We start from the raw sequence: 26,351 nt of genomic DNA, 5'->3' as shown, positions 1-26,351 counted from the left end.
TATTCATATATAAAATAAAACTACATTTTATTTATTTTACAAAAAACTTATTATAAAAAGACATTACGTACATATAATTATCATTTTTCTATATTAATAAAATCTGGAATTTTAGTCTGTTTGGAACACTTCTGTCGTGCGTACAGACTTTGTAGTTCACGTTTAATTTTAATTAATGTATCATCATAATTTCCCTGCATATGAAACTGTTCATTAGAATAAAAAACAATTTTTCGTAATACACTGACAGCATTTGGTTATTTACTTTTGGGATCTTAATGGTCATTTACTGTACCAGATGTGGATACTGTTACCTATTCAAATGTTTACAATACAGCTGGTCGTTCTTACAGGTATAATTCTCCGAAAATATTAGTTAAATGTATTCGCTCAAAGAGATATGTCGTAATAAGCAATGTCGTAAAAAGCAGTGTTTTTTATAGGGCGGTCTAACAGAATTAAGCCGGGACCTATGATTTTGGTCAATATAACCGGTATGTTGTTCTAAAAGATGTCGTAGTAAACGGTTTTGACTATATATTACTAATTGTTAACACGTCTGTTTGTGCTGAACGAACATTGCTTACTGTATAAGAACTAGCTGTTAACCTTACTACATAAAAACTGCCCTTTTTTAGAAAAGAAAAAACCAAATTCTAGCAATAAGCCATACATATCACTTAATACTATTTAATAATTTAAAATTAGTAATTATGGTGAATAAATTATTCGGTATTTTACATATTAAATTAATGTATTTGGTACGCAATAAAACATTTCTATTATCCATTCTTCCCCTAATTTTATATTGGGTGTAAAATCAAAGCAGAAGTTTTTTATTAATTAAAAACAACAGCCGACGTTTTGCCCAAGTTGTCGGATTTTTTCAAGCTTAGTGCTCAACTACTTCTTGTTATACTTACTGACCTACTTTGGCCTTTTTGAGATTTCATTAAAAAGGACTTTTCGAAATTTGGAAGCTTCATAGGAGCAGACGCTCCGACCTTCTACTTGGTCCGCCATTGTATCCTATCAATTGTCTTAGACTGATTTTTAAATGCAAACTCTCCCATTGAATTATTTCTAAAACACTCCATTTTGTGTAGTAGTCATTGCTATTTACAATCAAAGTGAACGGCATTAATCCTTTAGCGCTTATGAGTCAGTATTTGTTTTTTAATGTAAAAGCATAATTTACATACTTTAGAATGTTAGAATCGATTAAATCTCATTGCAGAATATTAATTGATCGCATTCACGTAAACATATGAAATAGAGTAAACGTTTTGTAACAATAGTCCAATAGAACAAACAAAATAGCTCAAACCCCAACCCCAAAACACGACACTGTAGTTGTCCGAAGCACTTTTCGGTAACAATGTTACCTTCTTCAGCTCTAACCTTGTTACCGCAAAGTGCTTCGGACAACTACAATGTCGTGGTTTGGCGTTGGGGTTTGAGCTAATTTGTTTGTTCTACAACAACCGCCAATCTTCATATTTAGTCCAATAAAAATTTGCTATTCTATGATAATTTATTATATATCCCTAAAAAATGTAAATGTCAATAATAATTAAGGAGTACTTCCTGTAAAAAATCAAAATGCGAATGCAAGATACGATACCAAGACCGATACTAGAAGTATTTGAGCGAGACCAAGACTGTCCCAATTCCCAATCTTGGTCTTGGTCTTACCTTTTCTATTACTACCCTTTTCGTAACCAATGGGAAACTGTCCTTAATCCAACAGTATCAGCTGCATAGTTTTTCTCTGAGAGACAAACGAACACAACCAGGCATTGGGTACCGGATTTTTCTGTACCATACACTAAAAAGAGAAGTTGGATTTACCATTTTTTTTTACTATTTTTAACACATCAAACTCAGAAGAATAGTAAAACCGTGTAACTCTCAGAACTAATAATTTTAGTTATGACTACCGTTATTCTAACTCATATCTCATAGTAACTATTATACTTTAAACTACTACATACTTTACACAACATTAATTACACTACTTTAATACTACAACCCCTTTATAATAGGAAAATCGAAGGGCTTTTAGACAAAATCGACCCCGTTTTATTGCAATAAATACATTATATATTATTTATAGTCAATCGAAGGAATGTATAGTGTGTCAGGACGTTTGTACGTGACTGTACGCTGACAATTAAATTCAAATATGTGCTGTTTATTACGATCTCGGTTAAATGTCGATAAATTTGTATTGAACATAAAATGGAAGGATTTATGTAGCCATAACAGTGATAACGAAGTTATATTGGGTGTGCATAATTTTCTAGTACCTACGTAATTTTTAGACGAAGAAGGTTAAATTCTAGAAATTGTTGTTTAACTAGGATACAGAGTATTTTATTTAAAATGAATAAAATTTACATATTCCATTGACAATTAGTATAACATCTGTTTTCATAGTTATTGTAAGTACGTTCTTATTAATGATGCTTTAAATAAAGGAAAACGGTTGCTCTTTTCCTCTCTGTATACTCAGCGTCTCTGAATGCGTCTCTCACAGTCTTTCACAGTCTCTCATTTATTGCCTTGGTGGTTTTATGGATCTCTCATAGTTTCTGCATGAGAGACTCGAACGATAAAATTGTTAATTCAGAGATTCGAGTCTCTCACAGAGAGACTAAATGAATAAAACTGAAAAATTGAGAGACTCGAGTCTCTCGTAGAAAGACTGGAATCTCTGAAATATGTTGAACTTTTGAAAACCATGTCTATCGAGACACCACTTATTGAGAGATTCGAGTCTCTCGTTCAGACACTGGATACGAAACGAGGATCTCTCTATGAGCGACTCGAGTCTCTCGTTCAGAAACGCAAAACAGTTTTTTTGACAGTCTCTCGACAGTATCTCTCAGCAACACCAGAGAGACTCGAGGCTCGCTTTCAGAGACTCTGAGAGACTGAACATTTTTATCTCGGGTATGTATATGGAAATTTATATGTCCTTTGCATACATACTAAAATAAAAAAGGAAGATTAAAGAATTGAAAGGAAATAAGTGCTTGTTTAAAATTTAGAACAATGATTGAAATATGTTAATACTACCTTTTTCTTAAAAACTTCTGGCGTCACTGAGGTTATTAAAAACTATTCTTGTCAGAATTATGAAGGCAGCAGAGATGTAGTTTATTATTGATAAGTAAATGAAAACTGCAATGCCCCAGTTTTCAAAGTTGAATTATCCTTTCACAACGTTCTTATATAAACGTATACAAAATTGGATAATACAATTTGATTCCTGTTAAAATATAGCAGAGTTGTCGAATAAGACCTTTTACAATTATTCGCTGATTATTTTGATTTTTGTATTTTTTTTTCTAAAATATGAGCTTAACAAAAATAAGAAATAGCTTTGGGCATATCAATTGTCTGTTATGCATTATTATTATCTTCGAAACTAATCAACTCGAGTTTTTCATGTATAAATCCTAATTAAACTTTTAGTAAACAGCAGAACAAGTTCGTCAATAAACGATAACAAAATAAAAGTGCAATTTAATAGGCATCGATAAAAGGTAGTCGTACTGCTACAGACCTTCAACATTGCATTATTAGAATGATTTTTTCTTCTTTTCAACTACTCTGTAATACGAGGGTGGATTGATAAGTTTCCGGCCTAACCAAGAGATGACGCCACTAGGCCTACCTTAAGGTGACATTCTATAGTACCATCCTTGGATAGCTTGTAGCTATAGTTTCAGCCCGATCTCCTTGCTAGTGTAGGTTTGACAGCACGCTGAACAAGACGCCTCTGTGGTTTTCGTAAAAATGGAAAAGCAGGAAAATCGTGCTGTCATCAAATACTTTTATTTGAAGGGGTTAACGCCGAAGGAAATTAAAAAAGAGATGGACTCAACACTGGGGACATCCTCCCCGTCATATTCAACCGTTAAGCAGTGGGTTTCCGAGTTTAAAAAGGGTCGTGTGAGCACCTCTGATGGGCCTCGCTCAGGACGCCCCGTTGAGGTCACAACTCCAGATATGATCGAAAAAATTCATCAAATAGTGCTGGGAGACCGCAGATTGAAAGTGCGTGAGATAGCTGAGACCTGTAAGATGTCATATGAACGTGTGCAACATATTTTGCACCAACATTTGCATATGGAAAAGCTCTGTGCAAGATGGGTGCCGCGTTTGCTAACAGTCGACCAAAAATTGATTCGAAAAAACATTTCTACCGCAAATTTGTCATTGTATAAGCGTAATCCAAGCGAATTTTTGCGTCGATTCGTAACCGTTGACGAAACGTGGGTCCACCACTACACTCCTGAAACCAAAGAACAGTCTAAACAGTGGATTGGACCAGGGGAACCAACTCCAAAGAAGGCAAAAACAATTTTTTCGGCGAACAAGGTTATGGCTACTGTTTTTTGGGATGCAAGAGGTATTATATACATTGATTACCTTGCAAAGGGTAATACTATCACTGGTCAATACTACGCAGACTTATTGCAACGTTTGAGCCACGAGGTGAAAATTAAACGACCTCATCTGGCGAAGAAAAAAATCTTGTTTCATCACGATAACGCACCAGCGCACACGTCAATCGTTGCGACGGCTAAAATCAACGATCTAAAGTTTGAATTGATGCCGCACCCTCCTTACTCTCCAGACCTAGCCCCGAGTGACTATTTTCTGTTCCCTAATCTCAAAAAATGGCTTGGCGGTAAGAGATTTGCGGACAATGAAGAAGTAATCGAAGCTGTAAATGGTTATTTTGAGGAGCTTGACGAATCAGTCTATAGAGATGGCATTAATAGACTGGAACACCGCTATGAGAAATGTATCAGCCTTGGAGGAGATTATGTTGAGAAATAAAAAAAAAAAATTTTTAAAAACCTTGTTTTTCTTGGTCAGGCCGGAAACTTATCAATCCACCCTCGTAGTGTATTAGTTTAGTTTATTAACTCTGCCTATGCATATGTCAAAAACATTCGAAACAAATCAATGTTTGACATTCGATAATGAATTGGTAATTTTTTCGATACAAGTACCAAGTAAAAGTAATTAGGATAATAGAGAGAGAACTTCTACAAGGAATTATTGAGTTAATAATTATGATAGAAAAGAAAAATTATGCACGTAAATGACGTTGAGACATGGAGGGGTTGTACATGAAATTCACCGTTAACAACAATCTTTCCTGCAGAAGTTAGTTAACGTGTGCGTTATGCCTGTTCTTGCTAGTTGAATATTCTAAAAAATAACTGAATAATTTAATTCCGTTTTGTCTATCTACCCGCTGCACTTGCTAATTACAATTACGTACATAATTTGTACTTGTACATAATTAGAGCACGGTATGTTCTGCAGTATCTACATTAAGAATCTAATTACCGAGGAAGGAAGATTCTTCCTGAACCACACCTGCCGAATCATTTACCACAAAGCAAGTACTATATTATATAGATTTGTGATTGCAAAAATCTTTTAAAAATAGTTGTTAAAGTTTTCAAAGAAATCGACCTTCGAATCGATTAAAGTAACTCAGAAGGTCCATGTTTGATTAATCAGTTCATTTATGATCTTTTTAATTTACATATCTCAGAAAAAATCAATATCGGTGAATATTAATTTATTATCGATTAGAAAAAAGTGTATGTTACGATTAATGTGCTTATTACATGCCTAGTTTGTAAACTAGCCGGATAGTATACAAACTGTCCAAATACGTGATTTGACGAATATGTTAAGGAGCATGAAGTTACGGTAAGAGAAGGCAACACCCACGGAGTGTTGTGTTTTACTACTACAACTGTAGAACCCTAAACATATTCGTCAAACCAGAGATTTAGAGAGTTTACATACCATCCAATATCCAACTAGTTCGTAAACTAGCCAAATGGGTATATTAACCATATCATAAATTATAAATAAAATCAGCGCTAGTATAATAAATAGGGCCGTAAATTCAACTAAAAATAGTTCTAAACGCTATGAAGTATTACAGTCCGCTAGAGTCCCAGCGGCGTGTGCCGTGCTCAGCTGTTGATTTCTTACCTCTGCTCTCCACGTGGCTGGGCATCATTGCCTCCATTTGCGGTCTGTGTAAAAAAACGTATTTATAAATAAAAATCATAATTTGCAGTAAACCTGTAAAAACGAAATGTCTGCTGGGACATATACTAGAAGTGATACTTCAACGGGCAAGTGGAAAAACGAATCCTACATACGACTAAAAGATCATCGACGACCACATAAAACTAATTTTTTCTATCCCTCGGGAAAAATATTTTTTGTGGATTCTTGGTGCCCTATACCCTTTTGAGTGGTTAAGGCATGAAATGGTAGCAAAGAAACAATAATATTAGTTAGGATTTACTTAACCAAGTTATTAATTGAACTTTTAACTTTGATAGATTGATTACGGGATTTGTTAATCTCAAATTATTATCAGTACAGTACAGTGCATTCCAATCCATATATCAGAAGTTGGTGAAAACTTTATCGTAAAGTAATTGGTGCAATACGAGTTCGATTTTTTGATCGATCCCAGATTCTTTACCTAATTACTTCACTGAATTTTATTACCAACAGTCAAGGATTGCTGTAGGTGCATACGTAAATATACTTGCAATTCTTTATATTTTCTAGTGCGATTGTACGTTTAACGCTTTTATGCATTTGCAACGTTCTACCTAAAATCTATTTTGAAAAAAAAAAATACCGCGTTAGTTGCTAAATCGTTAATGACTTTTAATCTTTTAAGAACTTAACTCGAAACCATCGAATTTCGCGTCCGAGCTGAAACAATTTGTAAACGGTCCAAATTCTGACTCAGCAGATTGAAGAAAAAACGTTACTTTTGGGTACCATGAAAGTGAAACTTCTGGTGGCCATCGCCACTGGAGATTAGCAAACGTATTCAAAAATCCGTATTTTGTAGACCGCAACGACGCAAAAACTAATTCGTTTTACTTAATCTCCGCAACTCAAAAACTAATGAAGCTATTAAACTATACACCGAATATTACAATGTGCCGAAAATACTCAACAACCAAGTAAACTAACATTTACTGGTTGTTCTTTTTTAGGAGCAACTCCTCTCGTTTTATTCAATGAAAATTTTGTTGTGTATGTTACAATGTAGGCAATATTAAAAATCCTTTGTTTTTGACGTGACAACGTTTTATAATTCGATGGAGCCGGCTGCACGCACGAAAAAACATGACTCATGCGGCGTTACCTCGCTCTGAGGCGTTCCATTTAAGACTTGAAGTGCAAGCGAGAGCGCGGAACGAGCGACAAAGAGGCACAATCGGCCTCCGCGTTCGGCAGCGTTCGACATCTGTCTCTCTCCTACTTGAGTGAGCGATGCGTCCTCGTGGACAGCTGCTATACAATAATACATTTCCATTTACCTCTTTCTCCATATCCATACAAAATATCTATCAAACAAATAAAATTAAAGTTTTCTTTTGAAAAATGAAACCATTCCATCAGTATTTTCTTATGACGTTGTCACGTTCAACTATCGTCAGTAAACCGACTTTACAGACAACCGGTTTTTTTAATTGAAGACTTAAGGATTCAGTTAAAGCTTCATAAATAAGGAAAGAAGAAAAAGAAATGCGAAGTTTAGCTCGGGATAGGAAAGAGTGGAGGTACGTGTCCAACCAGTCTAAAGACTGATGACCTTATGATGATGATGATGACAAGATTATACAAATCCCTCAGCCAATTTAAAAAATTAGAACCGAACATATTAGTAGCGAAAGCTAGAAGCAAAGAGCTAAAATGAACCGGTCACTTCATCGACAGGGAAGAGAAACCTTACAAGAAGAAGACCACTAAGCTGGTTTAAAAAACCAAACGTTGGGAAAGGCATGAAAAAGCTTGCGAAAGACAGGAGGCAGTAGAAGTAGAACAATGGTGTGACCAAGTGGCACAATGGGTACAATGGCCATGAGAGTAGCAGTAGTAATGGTATTACAAAAATTCCTTGTAATTTTCATTATAAACCATAATATTTTCACTAAATCTTCTCTATCTTACAGTACCTCTTAATTTATTCAGTTATACCTTTGTTCTCTAATGGGTTGTATTTCTATAGTTTCTTTTGAATAATGAATAATCTTCACTATAATTTAAGCTCCCACATTGAACATATTTTACATTTGCATCGATGTTATTGTGTCTCCTGTTTGATGGGAATCCATCTATATCTTTCTTATGAATTTCTATTTCATATGCTTGACCCTTTCAGTAACATTATTTCCCATAAAGATGATAGAAATGTGTGATGATAAAGGTAAAAAGCCCAATAGACCCTGCAAATTCCAAAGTATTATCTATAGTTTGGACGTTTAAAATTGGCACAGCCCGCAATAAAATTGTCGTATTTACTTTCTTCTTTTAACTTACTAAATAGACTAGAGTAATTGAAGGGTGAACACTTACTTTAGTCGCTACAGACGTTGTAGAGAATTTCGTAAACATAGAAAAGAGATGTCAGGTAGGAATTGCAGCGGACACTAATAAATAAAAAGAAATAACATTACACCAATTGATGTGTAACAGAAAGAGTTGCAGATAAGCAGAATTTGAGCACGTTGCCAGCATCAGACTTTAATAAAAGTTCAACATTTTCAGGAATTTAGGAAAGGAAAGTCGCTTGTTTAAGATATATTTCCAATCAAGTAGTTATAAAGTCGACCTTGATCTTTTGCGTACCTATGCAAACTCTAACAGCTGCACCACTTACAATTATTCGATTATCTCTTTTCACTTTGTCTGCACTCCTCATTTATATTTCGTAACTTAACAAGGGTGTGTTAAAAACGCAACAAATGACTACAATCCCAAGTGGAAATAAGAAGAAAGATACGTCCATTCTCACTAATAATTTATTGCAGACTTTGCCAATTTTGATCGTACCAACTATACCTATAATTGTAGAATGGATTTTATTTTATTCAATTATTAAGAAACTATATTAAGTTAATGTTTTGTCCAGTAGAGGTTAAGGTTAATAGCATAAATTTGTCAGTACAATATTCTTCAATTTGCTACTAAAATTTAACAGAAAAATGAAATATCAATCCGATAAAGGTCATTTTATTATCTACTTCGTTAACTTATTTTCTAACTACACTAGTTGTACAAAAACTTTGTTGTTTTTACTTGTTGCCAAATGTTTAATCAATATTTTTAATCAAAAACTGCCGTTTTCAATTTTCTCTTGGTCAAATAAGATCGGAATTTGAGAAACGCTAGAAGGGAGCTTTTGTTAATTAGAATCGTTCAACTCACTTTTTATAAGTTGGTAATTACCTTGACCATTAATAAGATTACAAAAAGTACGAAATTCATTAAAATTTCACACAAAACATGTAAATGGAATGCATAGCAGTGTGACTGTTACGGTTAAGCAAGTTATAGCTTTTTGAGACTGTTTCCTTTGCATGTTAAGACTTTTTGAACAATAATAATTGAAAAGATATCGATAAAGTTTCAAGAGTTCATATTTTCTTGTTAACAAGGTAGCATACAATGAGAAATGTAAACAGTGCTAGTGTAGGAGAATAAAAATTTTGAAAGAAGATAGTTTATTTCTGGTTAGAAATTTATTGAATTCAATCCTATATCCTAAATTTCGAACTTGGAATCCTTTAAGAATCCTGAGAATGGATGGATGTTGATGGTTAACGAATAACGAAAGCAGCAAATACTGCTAATGCAGCTTTACTGCATATATAATCTATTAAATTATTGACGGTATATCGTCATCTATTGGCATTTGTTTTTAACTGTAATTTTTACATGTTTGAAAATTTATTAAAACTAAAAATTAAATTATTGAGGGATGTTTTAATCCCTATTGGATATTCACTATTATTACAGCTTTAAAAGTTTAGAAATTCGCAAACTCAATATCATCATCATAAGATCGTCAGTCCTAAGACTAGACACGCATCTTCACTCATTCTTATTCTGAGGCTACTCTTCGCATTTCCCTAAAACTAGAACATCCCACATCCTTAACTATTTTCGAACAGTAATCTAATCTAAGTCTACCTCTACTCCTCTTAACCTCCGTTTCTACTTCTAGTATGTCCCTGACTAGCCCTTCATGCCTGAGAAGGTGTCCTACCAACCTAGATCACCTATTTCTTATTGACTTGCATAAAGTCCTCTGTTAACCTATTCTTTCTAATACCTCTTCATTTCTAACCTTCTCTATCCACGGAAAATACCACAAATGGCGCGGAAAACGCCATCTGTAGTACGATGCTACATTTTAGGATTACGTATGCTCCAACAAGGACCATTTAAATATATGGATATCAACTTGCTGAAACGAATCCCGGCGTAGCTAACCTCAACGTGATAGGCACGTTATCATAATCGAATAAAATAATTCGAAGTGGTCTGTATTCTGTCGAAACTGCCAGACGCGGATCGCGATTTCGATCTTTTTAGATCTCATCAGCGCGTCGCAGACTGAATAAAAATATAAATTACATATGTTCGCACATATTACGCCACCATAAGTTTCAAAAGCAAAACAAACAAAATAAAACAAGTAATTCGGTAAAAGGCTGTACAGGAAGAACTATGATACTAGAAAAATTAACAGGCGTCCTTGACGTAAACCTTTTTAAAAGAACTTTTCGAAATAAGTTTCCTTAATGTGAGACACCGACAATAATTAAAAAAACGTCTGAAAGTAACAGTTGCATTGAGAACTAATGGGTTTTCCGATGATGACGTAAATTTTGACGATAGTACCTTTAAAAATATTTGAACTTTAATAAGGTTTGCCTTAGGGCCCGCATAAGTCATTGGTATGACACATTCTTGCCTAAAAATTGCTATAAAATTCAGGGACAGCGGTTTTTTTGTAATGCTTGTGCACATAATAATAAGTGCTTTTTTCCTAATGACACAAGAGATCTACGATTTATAAAAATATCTAGTAATTATTGTTGTTATTATAATTTCGGAAGCAGAGAAAACGTTTTTAAACTAATAATGAATTATTACTATTTTCTAAATAATCACGTATTGTTTCGCTATTGAGAGTGGGTATTACGCTACATAGGCGTATCAATGTATAGGTAATAACGTAATTAAAGGAGGGCCAGTAGTTTCTACGTTCTAGGGAGTTTTTCGTTAAATAAAAATGTCTTGTTTGGAGTTTACACTGTATTTCTTCCGCCTAGTCGCGTAACAAACGACAACCATAAAATCAAAATGTATATACGCGGCCTCAGTACCTACCGCAATACTAGCTTTTAATCGAAGCCCGAGTCGATGTTATAGTTTTTTTTTTTTTTTTAATGTATATTTGTTACTTTTTACGAATTTCCATTTTAGTATTATATTATATTAACCGAAGAATACTACTGTTTGATTGCTTAAAAGTGGTCATGCCCTCTAGCTTTGCCAGAGCTGTGCTAACATGCAGTATATTTAGCAGCTGGTGCTGGTACCGCGTACATTTTCATATTCCACAGAGAAGTATGACTTACTTGTGCTGGTGCTAAGTATATTTAATAATATCGCTTTTCTGTATTGGCAGGCCTGGTACCCAGCATCGGTGACGTGTGTAGTTTGTTATTCGGCAACATATTAATTAATTAATTTTGTCTTTCTACCTCATTAGAATTTAAACTTCGATATCAAATTGATTTAATACTGTTTCTTTTCTCGATTCCGTAAATAAGTATGTAACACAACTATTGGGCTTTTTTGGTTGACATTATTGACATTATAGTGTCTGATGTATTTTTTTACCTGATTCCATAATACAGTAGAACCTCTATAACTCAAACATCAAGAGAGACGCAAAAAAAAATTCTACTTGTAGAAGTTAAGATTTAATGTACCTACTTACATTGTCGGTAAATCCTTAATGTAGATAACTTAGTTTTCTTCGAACTATAGACGTAATAAATTTCAAATTATCGAGTTGTAAGATAAAACATTGCTATGTCGAGATACAGAGGTCCAATTTAATTTTTCGACTTACTAAGGAAAAATATGTACCAAAAAATGGCTTGCAGGGACTCACTGATTATTTTGACTAATAAAGGGTCGAGATTTCGAGTAATGGAGGTTTTGGGGTTTGAAGGAAAGGGAACGAAACATTTTTTTGAGTTTTTGAGATTTTCTACTTATCGAGGTTCGACTTAAAAAGGTTCTACTGTAGTTGGAAACGATGAGGTACATTAGAAACGATAAAGTGCCTAAGTACTAAATAATAAAGAGTATACTATTCGTAATAAAAATTATTTTTATCTGTTGTTAACTATTGAACGTAGTAAACGAAAATTGGTCTCTTTTTTTACAGGACGATTTGGGCGTGTTATTGTGACGGCCAATGATGGAGATCGGAACATGTTAAGGGTTAATGTCTGGAAGGAACTTCGGCTATTAGACGACATCATTAGGAACATAACTGTTTACGCCGATGACGAATATTTCAGATACGAAGATATATGCGCCCGTTGGATGGACGAATGTTTTAAAAACGACATACTTAACCTGGACGTTATCATGAACCAGGTAGGCACCATATCTTTATAATACCGTATTAGAGTAGATAAGCTTATATGTGTATAAATTTATAAATGTGTTGCTGGAACTGTTTTTTTATTGTTTTTTTTAAAGTAATGGTTTACAGGAATACATTAATATTATAATGTTAAAGTAATTTTCAAAGCAGTTGTACAAATCCAGTGATAATATTTTCTTTATTATCACACCGCTTAAAGTATGAGATTAAATTTTACGTTTTTAAGTGAGCAGTACCTAGAATTGGTACAGAAAATGGCCTCGTTAGAGACTTCTAAAATCCGTTTAATGGTAAACCTCATTTTTAAGCATGATAGTAGCCAGTTTTGCTTACGTTAATAAATAAGTACCTTCTCATATTATATAACTAAGTAAAATTGGTTTTTTGTCTAGTATAAGCTATGGAATTAATCTTAAAACACTGACATATATTATTTGTAGTGTCCCAAAATTGCCATAGAGAATGACTATTTAAATTTATTTAATGAGTACTCATCATCATGAGGTCGTCAGTCCTAGAACTGGTTTGAGACGCTCCTCCACTTTTTTTTATCCTTAGCTAATTTTCGCATTTCCGTGAAACGCATCCTTACCCTAGACAAAAATTTTCAGTCTCTCAGAGTGTTTTAGCGTCTCTCACAGTCTTTCACAGTCTCTCAGTTACTGCCTAGGTGTTTTTATGGATCTCTCACAGTCTCTGTATGAGAGACTCGAACGATAAAATTGTTAATTCACAGATTCGAGTCTCTCACAGAGAGACTGAATGAATAAAACTGAAAAAATGAGACTCGAGTCTCTTGTAGAAAGACTGGAATCTCTGAAATATGTTGAACTTAGAAAATATTAATGTCTATTGCGACACCACTTATTGAGAGATTCGAGTCTCTCGTTCAGAGACTGGATACGAAATGAGGATCTTTCCATTAGCGACTCGAGTATCTCATTCAGAGACGCTAAACAGTTTTTTGACAGTCTTTCGACAGTTTCTCTCAACGACACCAGTGAGACTCGATGAAAAACGGAGACTGAACATTTTTATCTCCTGTAATTATGTATTTATGAACAGTAATCTAAGTCTCCCTCTACTCTTCTTAACTTCTGTGTCTGTTTCTAATTTAGCTAGCCCTTCATACCTATCTACTTATTTCGCTTATTTCTTATTGACTTCCAGAGAGTTGTTGTCTTTGTTATTGTTGTTCTCCTATTTTTCCTATTACCACCCCGTTTCTAACCTTCTTTATCCACGGTATCCTCATCATTCGCCTGTAACACTACTTTTTAGACGCTCTAACCTATTATTTCTCGCCGCGCCCACCGTCTACGTTTAGTACCCATACACAGTCGTTCTCCACACATACCCCTTTAACAATCATTTTCGAACTTCTAAATTAACCGTTCGTGAGCATAGAGATAACTTTTTATTAACTCTTATTTTAACTATTTGTTAAAGCAAACTCTATCCTGCGCCATCCTCTCTTTTATATCTCTACTACTACCTGCAGTTATCTAGATATCAGTCACTTCTTCACTCTTTCGCTACTTTTCCTCCCCTTGCGTACCAATGCTTTTGTTTACTTTAATTTATTTTCATAGTATACTGCTATTTTATCAATACCACGTCCATTATTTTTATGGCTTTCTCTAAATCTTGCTTACCAGATATTAATACTGCTATATTATCTGCAAATCTAAGCACAGTAATCTTTTGTCCCTGAATATCTATCCCTAAAGTTGTCTTGTCTTTTAAAATAATTCTAAGTGGTCTGTATTCTGTCGAAACTGCCAGACGCGGATCGCGATTTCGATCTTTTTGGATCTCATCAGCGCGTCGCAGGCAGCTCCGACAGAACACAGACCAACATTTACCTGCTGTCTTAACAGTGCGTTTCAGAAAATACTACAAACGGCACAGTGAACGCCATCTGTAGCACGATGCTACATTTTAGGATTACGTATTTTTCAACAAGGTCCACTTGTGTGGATATCTACTTGCTGAAAACGAATCCCGGCGTAGCCAACCTCAACGTGATAAGCACGTTAGCTTAATCGAATAAAATAATTCTAATAATTAGTCTTGTCTTTGATGATGTTTATCGTGTCTTCGATAAATGACTGCCACGTTCGATATATTTCAGTTACTATTGATATAGATGTAATCAATTATTCCTAAGCTTCTTTGGCTTGAAATTCAATCAGAAGAGCCTTCCCAACTGTAGTCTAACCATAAAAAGATAAAAAAATAAATTAATTAATCGATAGATAACTTAATATAACGGTTTTGCTCGCGTTCATGTCCTAAATACGTTCAAAGATCATCGACAACCGCAATAAACTAAAATTTTTATCCCTCGAGAACAGTATGTGTTTTCTGGATAAAAAGTACCCTATGCCCTTTCGTGTACCTCTGGCAACGTGAGTACAAAATTTTATCATGATCGGTTGAGTAGTTGAAGCGTGAAATGGTAATAAACATACTCACATTCGCATTTATAATTTAAAATTAAGATGAAGTTTTCAAGTAACTTTACTTCCGATGTCTATTGTCGTGTTTTAACGTTGAAGTTTCAGCTATTTAACTAGTGTATTTTTAACATTACACTCAAAAAGGTTTGGGTAACTACCATGTCACCAGCCTTTATTGTGAAAAGACTTTACCACCTTTTTTTTATCTCAATTTGCCCTTCTAAAACTTTCGTTATTAATTGTATTGTTTGCGCTTTGCGTATGCCTAATCAATACCTAAACCTTACATAACTCTAACTAGAAGTTCTTCACCACTTTCTCTCCATTCGTTTTTTATTTCTCTCGGCCAGTTTTTTTTCCTAACTCAGTTTGTGGTTTCGAAATAAATAATTCTAGATGAGAACCAAACAGAACGTTTCGCACGCCGAGTTGTAAATTAACGGTTTGTACTTGATCTTGAACTGCAAGGAATTCGGAAGCAGTCAAGAACAATAGCGACAGTGCAAGCAGAGGCGGAAATACGTTAATTACTATCTAAACACAAAGCTTGATCTGTATAATAATATCTACCAAGTCATTCCTTGTACCATTGTCATTTTTTTTAAACGTGCGATGGGTGGACAAGCCTGACTCAAGCGGTTTTGTTTTTGTCCACTGCCTACTTTCAAAACTGGTCAAAAACACTTTTTAACAGGTCGATCTTGTTTATAAATTGATTGGGCTTTTCAGATAACGAAGCGTGACGTAATTATTATGCGATATCAACGGGATACCGGCTGTCCCATAGGTAATCAACATGTTTGTTAACAGTATAGATGTAGATAGAAAATAGATAATGTGCAAGAAGTAGTAAATTTAATAATCAGTTATGGATTATAAAAAAATTATCAATTATTTTGATTAATCGATTATTCTGATTAATTTATTTAATAGAAGTAATCGATTAAACAAATTATTATTGCGGATAATCACCTGAAGATGATAGATACAGGAACATTTGCTGATTATAACTTCATCCACAATATCAAGTGATTACATAGTTGATGAACAATTTGATTAATTTATTTTTCCAATTACTTTAAGTACTTTATTGTTTCGATTAACTTAATTTTTTTATTAATCGATTGTTTGATTAACGAGCCATCCGAAATAAGACAAATTTCAAACAAGTTTTTCTTTATCATGACATAAAAATCTACAAATTTAGTATTTTGACCCATTGAGCTAACATCACTGAAGCAGGACTTTTATACTCAAAAATGCTAGTTTTTCTTTCACAAGTGAAAAATTATTTCTAAAGCTCATATGTGACGTGACAGATATCTGTCATGTTCATTGAATGAAATAGAGAAAGTATCAAGATTAAAAAGTCCAAAAAAATATTAATACGTCAATGAAAATGATAAAACATACACTTATAGCAATCTTTTCCTAATTTCTAAATTAATCGTTCGTCAACCCAGAAGTAACTTCTTTTTGTTAAAATCGACTGGATTGTGCGCTATTCTTTGTTAAATAAATAAAATAATTTCTCAAAAACTAAAAAATTAGCCACAAAACGATTGCCTTTGTATTATTAAACCGTTGAATAGTCGTTTTCTTGCAGTTGATGACATTATGGTTGCTCTTAAACCACATAACCGTTTTCCAAAAACTTCTAACGGCTTTTGTAGTTTGGAGTTGAGACGAAAACAATAAACTAGATGACTTACGACGACAGTTGAACTAACGTTGTCCTATTATTAATACATTAACAGCAATAGTGTCAAGTTTAGCATCTATTAGTAAGAAAATGTCACAAATATTACTTAAAAGACAATATAATTAGCACAGGTTTGTAAACTCAGTTTAAAATATTAATTAGCAAAACTTCACACAATATTTTATATAGAAGAATTTGAAGAAGATGCTTTTTTTATAATCAAGAAGCCCTAGATAAAAATTTTCAGTCTCTCTCCAGTCTCTCAGTCTTTCAGCGTCTCTGAGATCATCTCGCACAGTCTTTCACAGTTATTGCCTAGGTGTTTTTATGGATCTCTCACAGTCTCTGTATGAGATTCGGACGATAAAATTGTTAATTCAGAGATTCGAGTATCTCACAGAGAGACTGAATAAATAAAACTGAACAATTGAGAGACTCGAGTCTCTCGTAGAAAGACTGGGATCTCTGAAATATGTTGAACCATATCTATCGAGACACCACTTATTGAGAGATTCGAGTCTCTCGTTCAGAGATTCGAGTCTCTCGTAGAAAGACTGGGATCTGTGTTTTAACCATGTCTATCGAGACACCACTTATTGAGAGATTCGAGTCTCTCGTTCAGAGATTCGAGTCTCTCGTTCAGAGACTGGATACGACAAGAGGATCTCTCTACGAACGACTCGAGTCTCTTGTTCAGAGACGACGCTAAACGGTTTTTTGACAGTCTATCATCGATAGTCTCTCTCAGCGACAGCAGAGAGACTCGATGAGAGACGGAGACTCGAGTCTCGCTTTTACAGACTCTGAGAGACTGAACATTTTTATCTCGGGAGGAGCCCAAGGAAGAGCTTACAAAGTTTCTATGCAACTTAATTCTATTAGAAAGTGGGATCATTATTGGGCTAATAATCGCTTTTAAAATTTAAAAACTAGTTTAATGGTTTAAACAAAATTTTCACCAAGGTGTTGTCTTGAAGCATTAAATTAAATTATTCTCAAAAAAAAATAAGAAGACGTAGAGTTACTAATCAAAAATTTCTTCTTTTTCAATTTCAAACAGTAAACAGTTCACATTCGTAATACGCACTGATCTTTCATTCGTCAAGTATTTCTCAATTTGAACCTACGAAAGATTATGTTGTGTAAGATTTTATAAAATATACTTGGGATAGGGATTGCCCTGTTAACATCCACTGCATTGAACTCTGTAGTGAACCCCTTCCTTTTTGTATTATGTCGAAACAGTGTAAACAAGGAATAAATAATTAAATTCTATTCATCTTTGAACAACTTCACTACGTACTTCCATCAAACATTTACATATGTTAAATTGTGCATTGTGTTAATTTTAAATACAAAGTTTGTTTATGCCTTCACTTATTAGAACTTATTGAGTCGATTACTGCATTATTTGGCATTCGTATGAGCATTTAGTTCATATGAATGGCTAAGCCGTTTTCAAGACAGACTTTTCGAACTGCAACAGTTGCGAATTCATTAGTGTTTATGAAAATTTATGAGACCTACTTTCACATAAATAAATGAGGACATCATTAAACCAAGCATTTGCCATTTTTCGCAAAGCTAGTTCTTTAACGCTGTTATGTAAGCAGAATACCTTCACTAAAATTCTGAATGAAAAAAAACTGTGAGGTGTCGTGAAACACCCGGTAGGAACGAAGATTCTTACAGTATTCGACAAATGTTAGTTATGAATTTTGGTCAAGGTACAGTGTAAACTCTATATAACGAGTGGTCGTTAAATGGAGAGAAATAAAAGATATTATTTTACTATTCTATAATAATATGCATTTACCAATATGGTACACATTTTGCACACGAACATTATTATTCATACATTGCGTATAGTCTGTAATCTTCGTCTGATGTTTTTTGCTGCTCCAATATTTTAATTGTATTTGGTTACGCATCTTACTCATATCTTGAGATACTTCTTCAACAACGTGCACAGCTGCAGTTCTTATTTATTTCGGCAACTTAAAAAGTACTGCTCAATGATTTATAATGCCGCATTATTGTCGTTAAATAGAGTGAGCCTGACGCTATATAGAGTGTAATATTGTATAGAAAACAATGTAAACCAAACAAAGTCAAGCAATTTCGACGTTTTAAGGAGTTCGTTGTTAAATCGAGTGACGTTATAAAGAGTTTACACTGTATTTTCTAAGAAAGAAAAAAATGACAAACATCTAACGTATACATTCTGAAAGCGCTATTGATCTGCTTACAATGTTAGGACAATCGGTTGTTACTAAAGGGTTAGCTTCGGAAGCTTTTTAAAATAAAAGCAACTGGCTACAGTCACCAAATGGCAGATTAATCTAATCTTCCTCGTTAGCACTCTCTATATCTCTGTAAGCAGTAAGTAAGATGGAGAGACATGTCAAGATGTCAACTAACACGTTCGACTTTTGGTTAAGACCAAAACTAAGACTGTCCTTATATTAGGAAGACCAAGACTGAACGAATAACATCAAGACTAAAACCAAGACCGGTCGAACAAGACCAAGAGTAAATTCAAATTGGTGCATAGAAGAATTATTAAAAAAGACGTTCTTAAAGCAAGACCAAGACTTAACAAGCAAAACCAAGACTAAGACCAAGACCGAGACTGTATCAGTAAGACCAAGACCAAATCCGAGACTTAACAAGGAAAACCAAGACCAAGGCCGAGAATGTATCAGCAAGACCAAGACCAATATTAGAAGTATTTGGGCAAGACCAAGGCCATAACTAAGGCCGAATATGCAAGACCAAGGTCATGACTAAGACTAAATAAGCAAGATCAAGGTCATGAGTAAGACCGAATAAACAAGACCAACACTAATACCAATTTCGATAAAAAAACTAGAAAATAAAAATAATTTTATTTATCGTCGCTGATTTTTGCTGATTAACTTTTTGCAATAAGGAAATACGTTTTTTAATTAATCAAAAAAATATGTTAGTCTCTACTGTAAACAAAGGTAGCCATTTTAGGCTATATTCCATGCTACTCCTTCTGTATTATTAACTCCTTATATTTTGATCGGTTTTTCATCCCTAATAAATGAAAGGAAACAGAAGTGAATAATGCACATCTTTTTTTTTATTATTTGATACAATTTTCCTACAATAACTATTTAGTATTCTACTGAAGATCTAGTACGAGGTGCTATATATGATGTAATTTAAAGATTACAACATAAATGCAAATATTTATGGCAAACCTATTTGAAATGCACACATACACTTTCTATGGTTCAGGTCAAGTATACTTGCGGGAAATTACCGCAAAATATGTTATTAATGAAGCAACGTCTCATATACAAACTATTTCATGTCAAAAATTGTGTTGGACGTACAGAAAGATACGGTGTTTGTACTGGATTAAATATAGATACGGTATCACTGATTGTTATGGTTCTTTTTTTATCACTTTAGCACAGCCCATAGTCCACAATAAAACTGTCGCATCAGAAAATACCTTAAACATAGAAAAGAGATGTCAGGTAGGAATTGCAGCGAGCACAATTAAAGTAAATAAATAATAAATAAACTCTTAATGGTTTTAAGAACTTTAATTCATTAGCACAAAAACGGAATATTTACAAAATAGGTACAATGTAAAACTATCGTGAAACTAACTAACAAATAAACTAAACTAATTGAACGAAGAAATATATACAATGAAAATACTAAATGAAAAAATGTATAAGGACTTGATTGGGTTGAAATGTGATGAATGATTTGAGCTGACTGACTGACTGACTGACTGAATTAACTGTTTATATAAATATGGAAGTAAATAGCTAGAAAGTAGATACCATAATTCACTGAAGAATATATAATGTATTTGTAGCATAATAGATATAGCGAGCGAGACGACTGAAACTACCTTCATTTGGGAAAGCCAGATGAGGGTTGCAAATTGAATTGTAAAATGACCCAAATGGTCGAACATGACTATGAATAACTTAAAATTAAAAGTGACAAATTTGCAAACTATTTAAAATTTTATATCTAGCTATACTTGTTGTAAAAGTNTCATTCGAACAAAAAATTTTAACAGAAAATTTAGAGTGATTAAAAGTAGTTTTTGACTGAAATTATTTACTGAACACTGAATTTATGAACTGTACATAAAGAAACCAGAAGACAAACTGATATAAAATCTAAATTAATTCATCTAATAGACAAAACACACCAAACCGCTTGCGACCTATATGATTCCAAGAACCAAACTGCTTACAACAGTGTTTTCATCAATCTGGTACATTTAGCTACATTTGTCATTTTCAAATTTTTTTTAAGTGTTATTCATACATTGAAAACCGATATTTTCTACTAAAAAACCGGTTTTCGAATTTCATAATTTTCTCAAAAAAAAATGTTTTTAAAAACCGACAAACCCTAATCTAAACCTCTAGGTCATGTTGTTGAGTGATGAGGGACCAATTGGCCATATGCTTCTAAAATCGCCTATTTATTCCATCACTCTATTTTAATGTTAATACTTACTTACTTTTTTAAGTTATGAAGACATCAGTTCCAAATAATTCGGTGTAAGCAAAATTATTGTATCTTTGCACATAGCGATTTCTTACAGTTAACTCCTTGAACAACTTTTCAAAGAATTTAATTTCCTACAAAAGGATCTGTAGCGGAACTTTACTGATAAAATTATAATGAAGTATTACATGTTTGGTATAACACAATCATTTATGGAACATGGACCTGAATTAATAAGGAAAAGTAACATTTCTTCGATACAGAGTGGTGTGCATGATAATAGCTATCATAATGAAATAAACACAAGCATGTTAAACTACGCGTGTACCTGAAGCACAAAACAAGACGGTGAGGTCGAATAAACGATTTCATTTTATGTTTATCGATGTAAATGAATCTACTGTTGCCTTCTATACAACGAAGAAGTTTTCAGACTGTAACTAACTAAAAAAAAAAAAAGGAATATGTAATTTATATGAACATAAGGATCTTAGGTGGTTCCGTGCATATAATCGAACGTAACTGTCTGCAGGAAACTATTACCTAGTCAACACGCAAAAGAAGTTTTATTATTTTTGTGAAAGTAGAGTATTGTTTACAATAAAAAAATATCCAAACTGGCAATGAAATAAGTCAACGTTGTTCTTATTTATTACAGTACGTACATATTAATAACATACTTTTCAATTTGTGATAATGCAATAATCCTTACATGTGAGTAAGTTCGCTTTTTAAAATAGGTCAAAAGGCAATAATAAATCAAATATGCATATAATAAAACTATTTCTATTCATTACCACAAACTACTTGAATCTCCAAAGAAGTACATCAAAAAAATCGCATGTTCATTTGAATTCATGAAATCAGAAAAATTATAAATAAACTCAACAATTTGCCTAAAATTAAACATACGGGGTCTGTTCTCAAAGTAGCGCGCTTTTTATTGTTTTTTCAAAAATTATTTATTAGTAGTAGTAATCCCCACCAGATATTATATACCTACTTGTGCCAACATATTTTCCAATCCTCGAAGTACTTCAAAACTCCTCCTTCGATGCTGTTTTTATCTCCTCAATCGTAGCATAGCGTCGTCCTTTCAAGGACGTCTTCAGTTCCGGGAACAAGAAAAAGTTACAGGGGGCTATATCTGGGGATTACCAGTGTGTTGTTTTTGACCAAAAATTCGCTCACATGCAATGATGTGTAAGCAGACGCGTTATCATGGTGTAAAAGCTATTTATGAAGTGAAACTTCTTTACGCACGGTAGGGTAAGTTTGTTTCATGCGAGTTGCTATGTAACGAAATCATGCAACGCATTTCCCCCGCGGTCTGTCCCTATGTATGCTTAAATCTTTAAAACTACGTAACGGATTTTAATGCGTTTTTATTTAAATAGATAGAGTAATTCAAGAGATAGGTTTATATGTATAATACATGCATAATATAGTAGCGAAACACTGATAATTTGAGAGGTTTGTAATATGATGTCGTAAATAAACACATTTTTTGCGCTTACATTGCAAACGCTGGCTGAACCCTACGAGATAGATCAAGATAATATACTACAGTATTGTACACCTTAAAAAGGTCTACAAAAAAGTCCGAGATGGTATATGTCTATCTCTTAGGGATAGCCCACAATAACCACTTTTTATCCTCTACCTGTATGAGAAATAATGGCTTATTTACAAAGTGATTTTAAGCAATACAGCATTAATCCTTATCCAATTATGTACCTTAAATAGATTGTGCATTTAATATATATCAATATGGCCCTTTACAGCATGTAATTTAAATGAATATTTTCCAAGATATTACAGACAGACTTAAAATGCAGGGACATAGCGGTTACGGCGGTCCAGCCGGTTTGTATTGTCTAATGACAAAAAAGCTGTGATTGTTATAAATAGAGACATTCTATAGTGTAGTTACTATCAGCATTGCACCCGTGCGAAGCATAGTGTACAAATAATACCATTAAACCAATTCCTTAACCCCTATCTCGGTATGTTTGTGTGTTTGAAAAAGCTTCACTTCAGTAGCGTGTTGTATAATTACACGTTGTTTTTTTTTTGTTCTTCCACCAATTCGGGCGTTTCTGGCGGATTGCTTCACGAAAATTGCGCATAACTTGCAGGTAATATTCCTTATTGACTGTTGATGCACCACACCCCTGCAATCGAAAAAAACTATAAGCAAAACCTTCACGTTCGACGTAACTTGGCGCGCTTTTTTCGGTTTTGTCTCGTGAGGCAGCTTCCATTGGGATGATTGAGCTTTGGTTTCCACATCAAAACCATAAATTTGATTCGATACCAAGTATGATCTCTGAAACAAATTTGGGCCGTCGCGGACAGCTCCTTAGCAATGTTAAAGCGATACTATTTTTGGTCGAAATTGAACAATTTTGATACGAATTTCGTGGCAACAGCCAGATTCTCATCGACTTCTCTAACTGTAATTCAACGATTGGCCAATACTATTTTCTTCACTTCATCATGTTATTGGACGTGATCGAATATATTTAACCAGCGGAAATTCAAAATTCACGATACTTTTTGAACAAACTTCGTACTTTAGATCCGAAATCCTCTTGGACGAAGTTAGTTTTTGGTATAAATATACACCTAAATTGGGTTGTAATTATAAAAAAAGGATTTACAAATTGCACAACATCCTGCGAGACCATTTACTACATCGTTACCTTATCAATTACGTTTTTATAAGTACTGAAACTTCTGTTACATTAACCATCAATTAGGTAAAGAAGTTAAAATTATGTCGGCTCGGTTTGATTATAACACGCTTGTTTTCTTGTTGAGCACCGTCGAGCAGTAGAATGGAAAACTGCGGCATTCTTTTAAAAGAATACGCAACGAAAACGGTTGGTGCGGTTACATCAGAATAATATTTACGCTGAATGCATGTTGTACTTTTCAAAATTCTTACTACAAATTATCATGTGCACCGAATTAACAGTTAGCATTCCTAAGTACTTAAGGCTAATGAATAATTATCATTATTTTATGTGTCTACCTTTGTATATATGTACCTACAAATGTCTAAAGTGTATGAGTTATGTGCAATTGAATGAGTTGGTACCTAATGATGAACTTATTAATGTACTAAATATAAAACCAATACATTTGCAAGAGAATGAAAGTAAAGGAAATAATTAAGTACTCAACCGTGAGGGTACAGTTAAATAATATCGATGAATTTGATTCATGAATATTGCAGTTAATTTTTTATTATTTTATTAAGAAATATTTCAAGAAATCAGCACGATTAAATGAGAGGTACAGATACACATCTACAGTAGAATCCGCTTATAATGACATCTAAGAGAAATAACAAGCGGGCGTCATACAAAGCATAGTCTTAGAAAATAAACAACTTCCTAGTTTAATAGAGAGAAAAACTACAAATTGTATATATTTATTAACAGAAAAAGAAAAACAACGATGAACTGTAATATCAATATACATAGAAAGGGTCACACAAATGAACGAAAATGTTATTATTAATCATATGAGTCACTATAGCCGGATATGATTTCTTGAGAATCAGTCATAATAAACGATATGTCATTTTAAACGGAGTCATTATATCCAAACTTTCCTACAGAGAATTTTATATGAAAACCAAACCACTGCAATTAAGCGGTTGGTCGATATATAGATCATTAAATGTGTACTTTTAAAAAAATATAATTATCTTAATAGAAATAAATAGAGCTTTGACTTTTACTATTTTCTTTTCAAGTCCTCAGACTTTACACCAACGTAAAAATAATTAGAAAAAACTTTTCCTTGTCCTTATTGATATTGCTTATTTGTCGACGTGGTAAACAAGTGACATAAAAATGTGTAATTATTTTTCCTTGACCTTACTGTTACAAATATAAGATTCTTCTATGTCTGATGGAAATGTATACAAGACTTTACAAGACTTATCGCTTTATTTTGGAATAATAATTAATTTAGTAATGTTATCAAATATTCAAGGAAAAGTCGTTGAATCTATTTGATGACAGTTATTATTACTTCATTTTTCAAATTAAATTGCAATAAATACCCATTCAAACGGCTTGTACACATCATATAGTTACTAAAACCGACTGTATTTGATCAAAAATTGTGCATGATTTTAAATAAAGAAATATATGTCATCTCACAATATACAAAGAAAGAAACAAATGCCCTCATCTGTAGCTCTTTTGTCTCTGTTTTTAAAAATGTTTTTTGTTTTGTTTCAGGTTGAATCGGGCGAGTTAAATTTAACTTTTCCTCTGATGTTGAATCCGTTCACATGGGAAATCCACGCGTTTCCAGTTTTCTTCGGTGGAACTGAAGTGAGCGAAGACAATTTCATTGTAAGCGTCCCATCTGTGCAGCTTGTTTATTTCGGAAATGCGGACTCAACTAAACGAGATAGACAGTAAGTTCATTAAAATAAAAATCGTATTAAAGGAAAATTTAACGTTTCTCTTATAAAATTGACAAAGTGCTGCAGCTAAGGACAATAGTATTGAACAATGATGAATTTAAAATTAAGTTTCTTTTCTTTAACACTTCCTTAGCCAAAACAAACAACATGCTGAATAATTCCGGCGGATAATGCCTAGTTCCCTCCCATATACCTGTTTTTAATTAGGGTTAAAATTTTCGGTGTGTCGAATTCCCTCCTAATTATTTATCAATTGCCTCCCAATGGCGGCGGACCTTAAGTGCTAATTACCACTATAAAATCATAAAGAGTTGTTTAAATAATACAGCCTCACATCACATATTAATCTTAATATTATTCATATATTATAGACACCACAATAACAATAATAATTTTATCAGACTACCCTTCTATTGGTCAAATACAAGACAAACTAAAACTAATAAAGTTTTTCTGGATGATTGCATCAAAAAGCTAGACGCACACGAATTTCCAAACATTGAATTTGTTAAGGTAGTGGGAAACCATTTTAAAATTAAATAAATAAACATTTCATAACTGATATGTGTTTTCTTTCTGAAATTATTTTATCTTTAATTTACTGAAGTACTGAAGTGCACTATAAATATATATTTATTTTCGATAAATAAAATCGGTAAGTAGTCGTTA

The 26,351-nt window shown here is 33.5% G+C and overlaps 1 protein-coding gene across 1 annotated transcript in view; it reads left to right on the top strand.

Moving 5' to 3' along the window:
• Positions 1-26,351, top strand: part of LOC108737857 (patched domain-containing protein 3) — a 102,440-nt gene that overhangs the window by 47,588 nt on the left and 28,501 nt on the right. Inside the window, exons 3-4 of the mRNA XM_025980077.1 lie at positions 12,332-12,546; positions 25,492-25,673. Coding sequence (XP_025835862.1) covers positions 12,332-12,546; positions 25,492-25,673 — 397 coding nt within the window. The remainder of the gene's footprint in view (positions 1-12,331; positions 12,547-25,491; positions 25,674-26,351) is intronic.

This window comes from Agrilus planipennis, unplaced genomic scaffold, assembly GCF_000699045.2.
Source record: "Agrilus planipennis isolate EAB-ADULT unplaced genomic scaffold, Apla_2.0 scaffold14, whole genome shotgun sequence".
Taxonomy (NCBI): Eukaryota; Metazoa; Arthropoda; class Insecta; order Coleoptera; family Buprestidae; genus Agrilus; species Agrilus planipennis.
The sequence above is the reverse complement of the archived record's forward strand: the minus strand, read 5'-3'. Positions and strand labels throughout refer to the sequence as shown.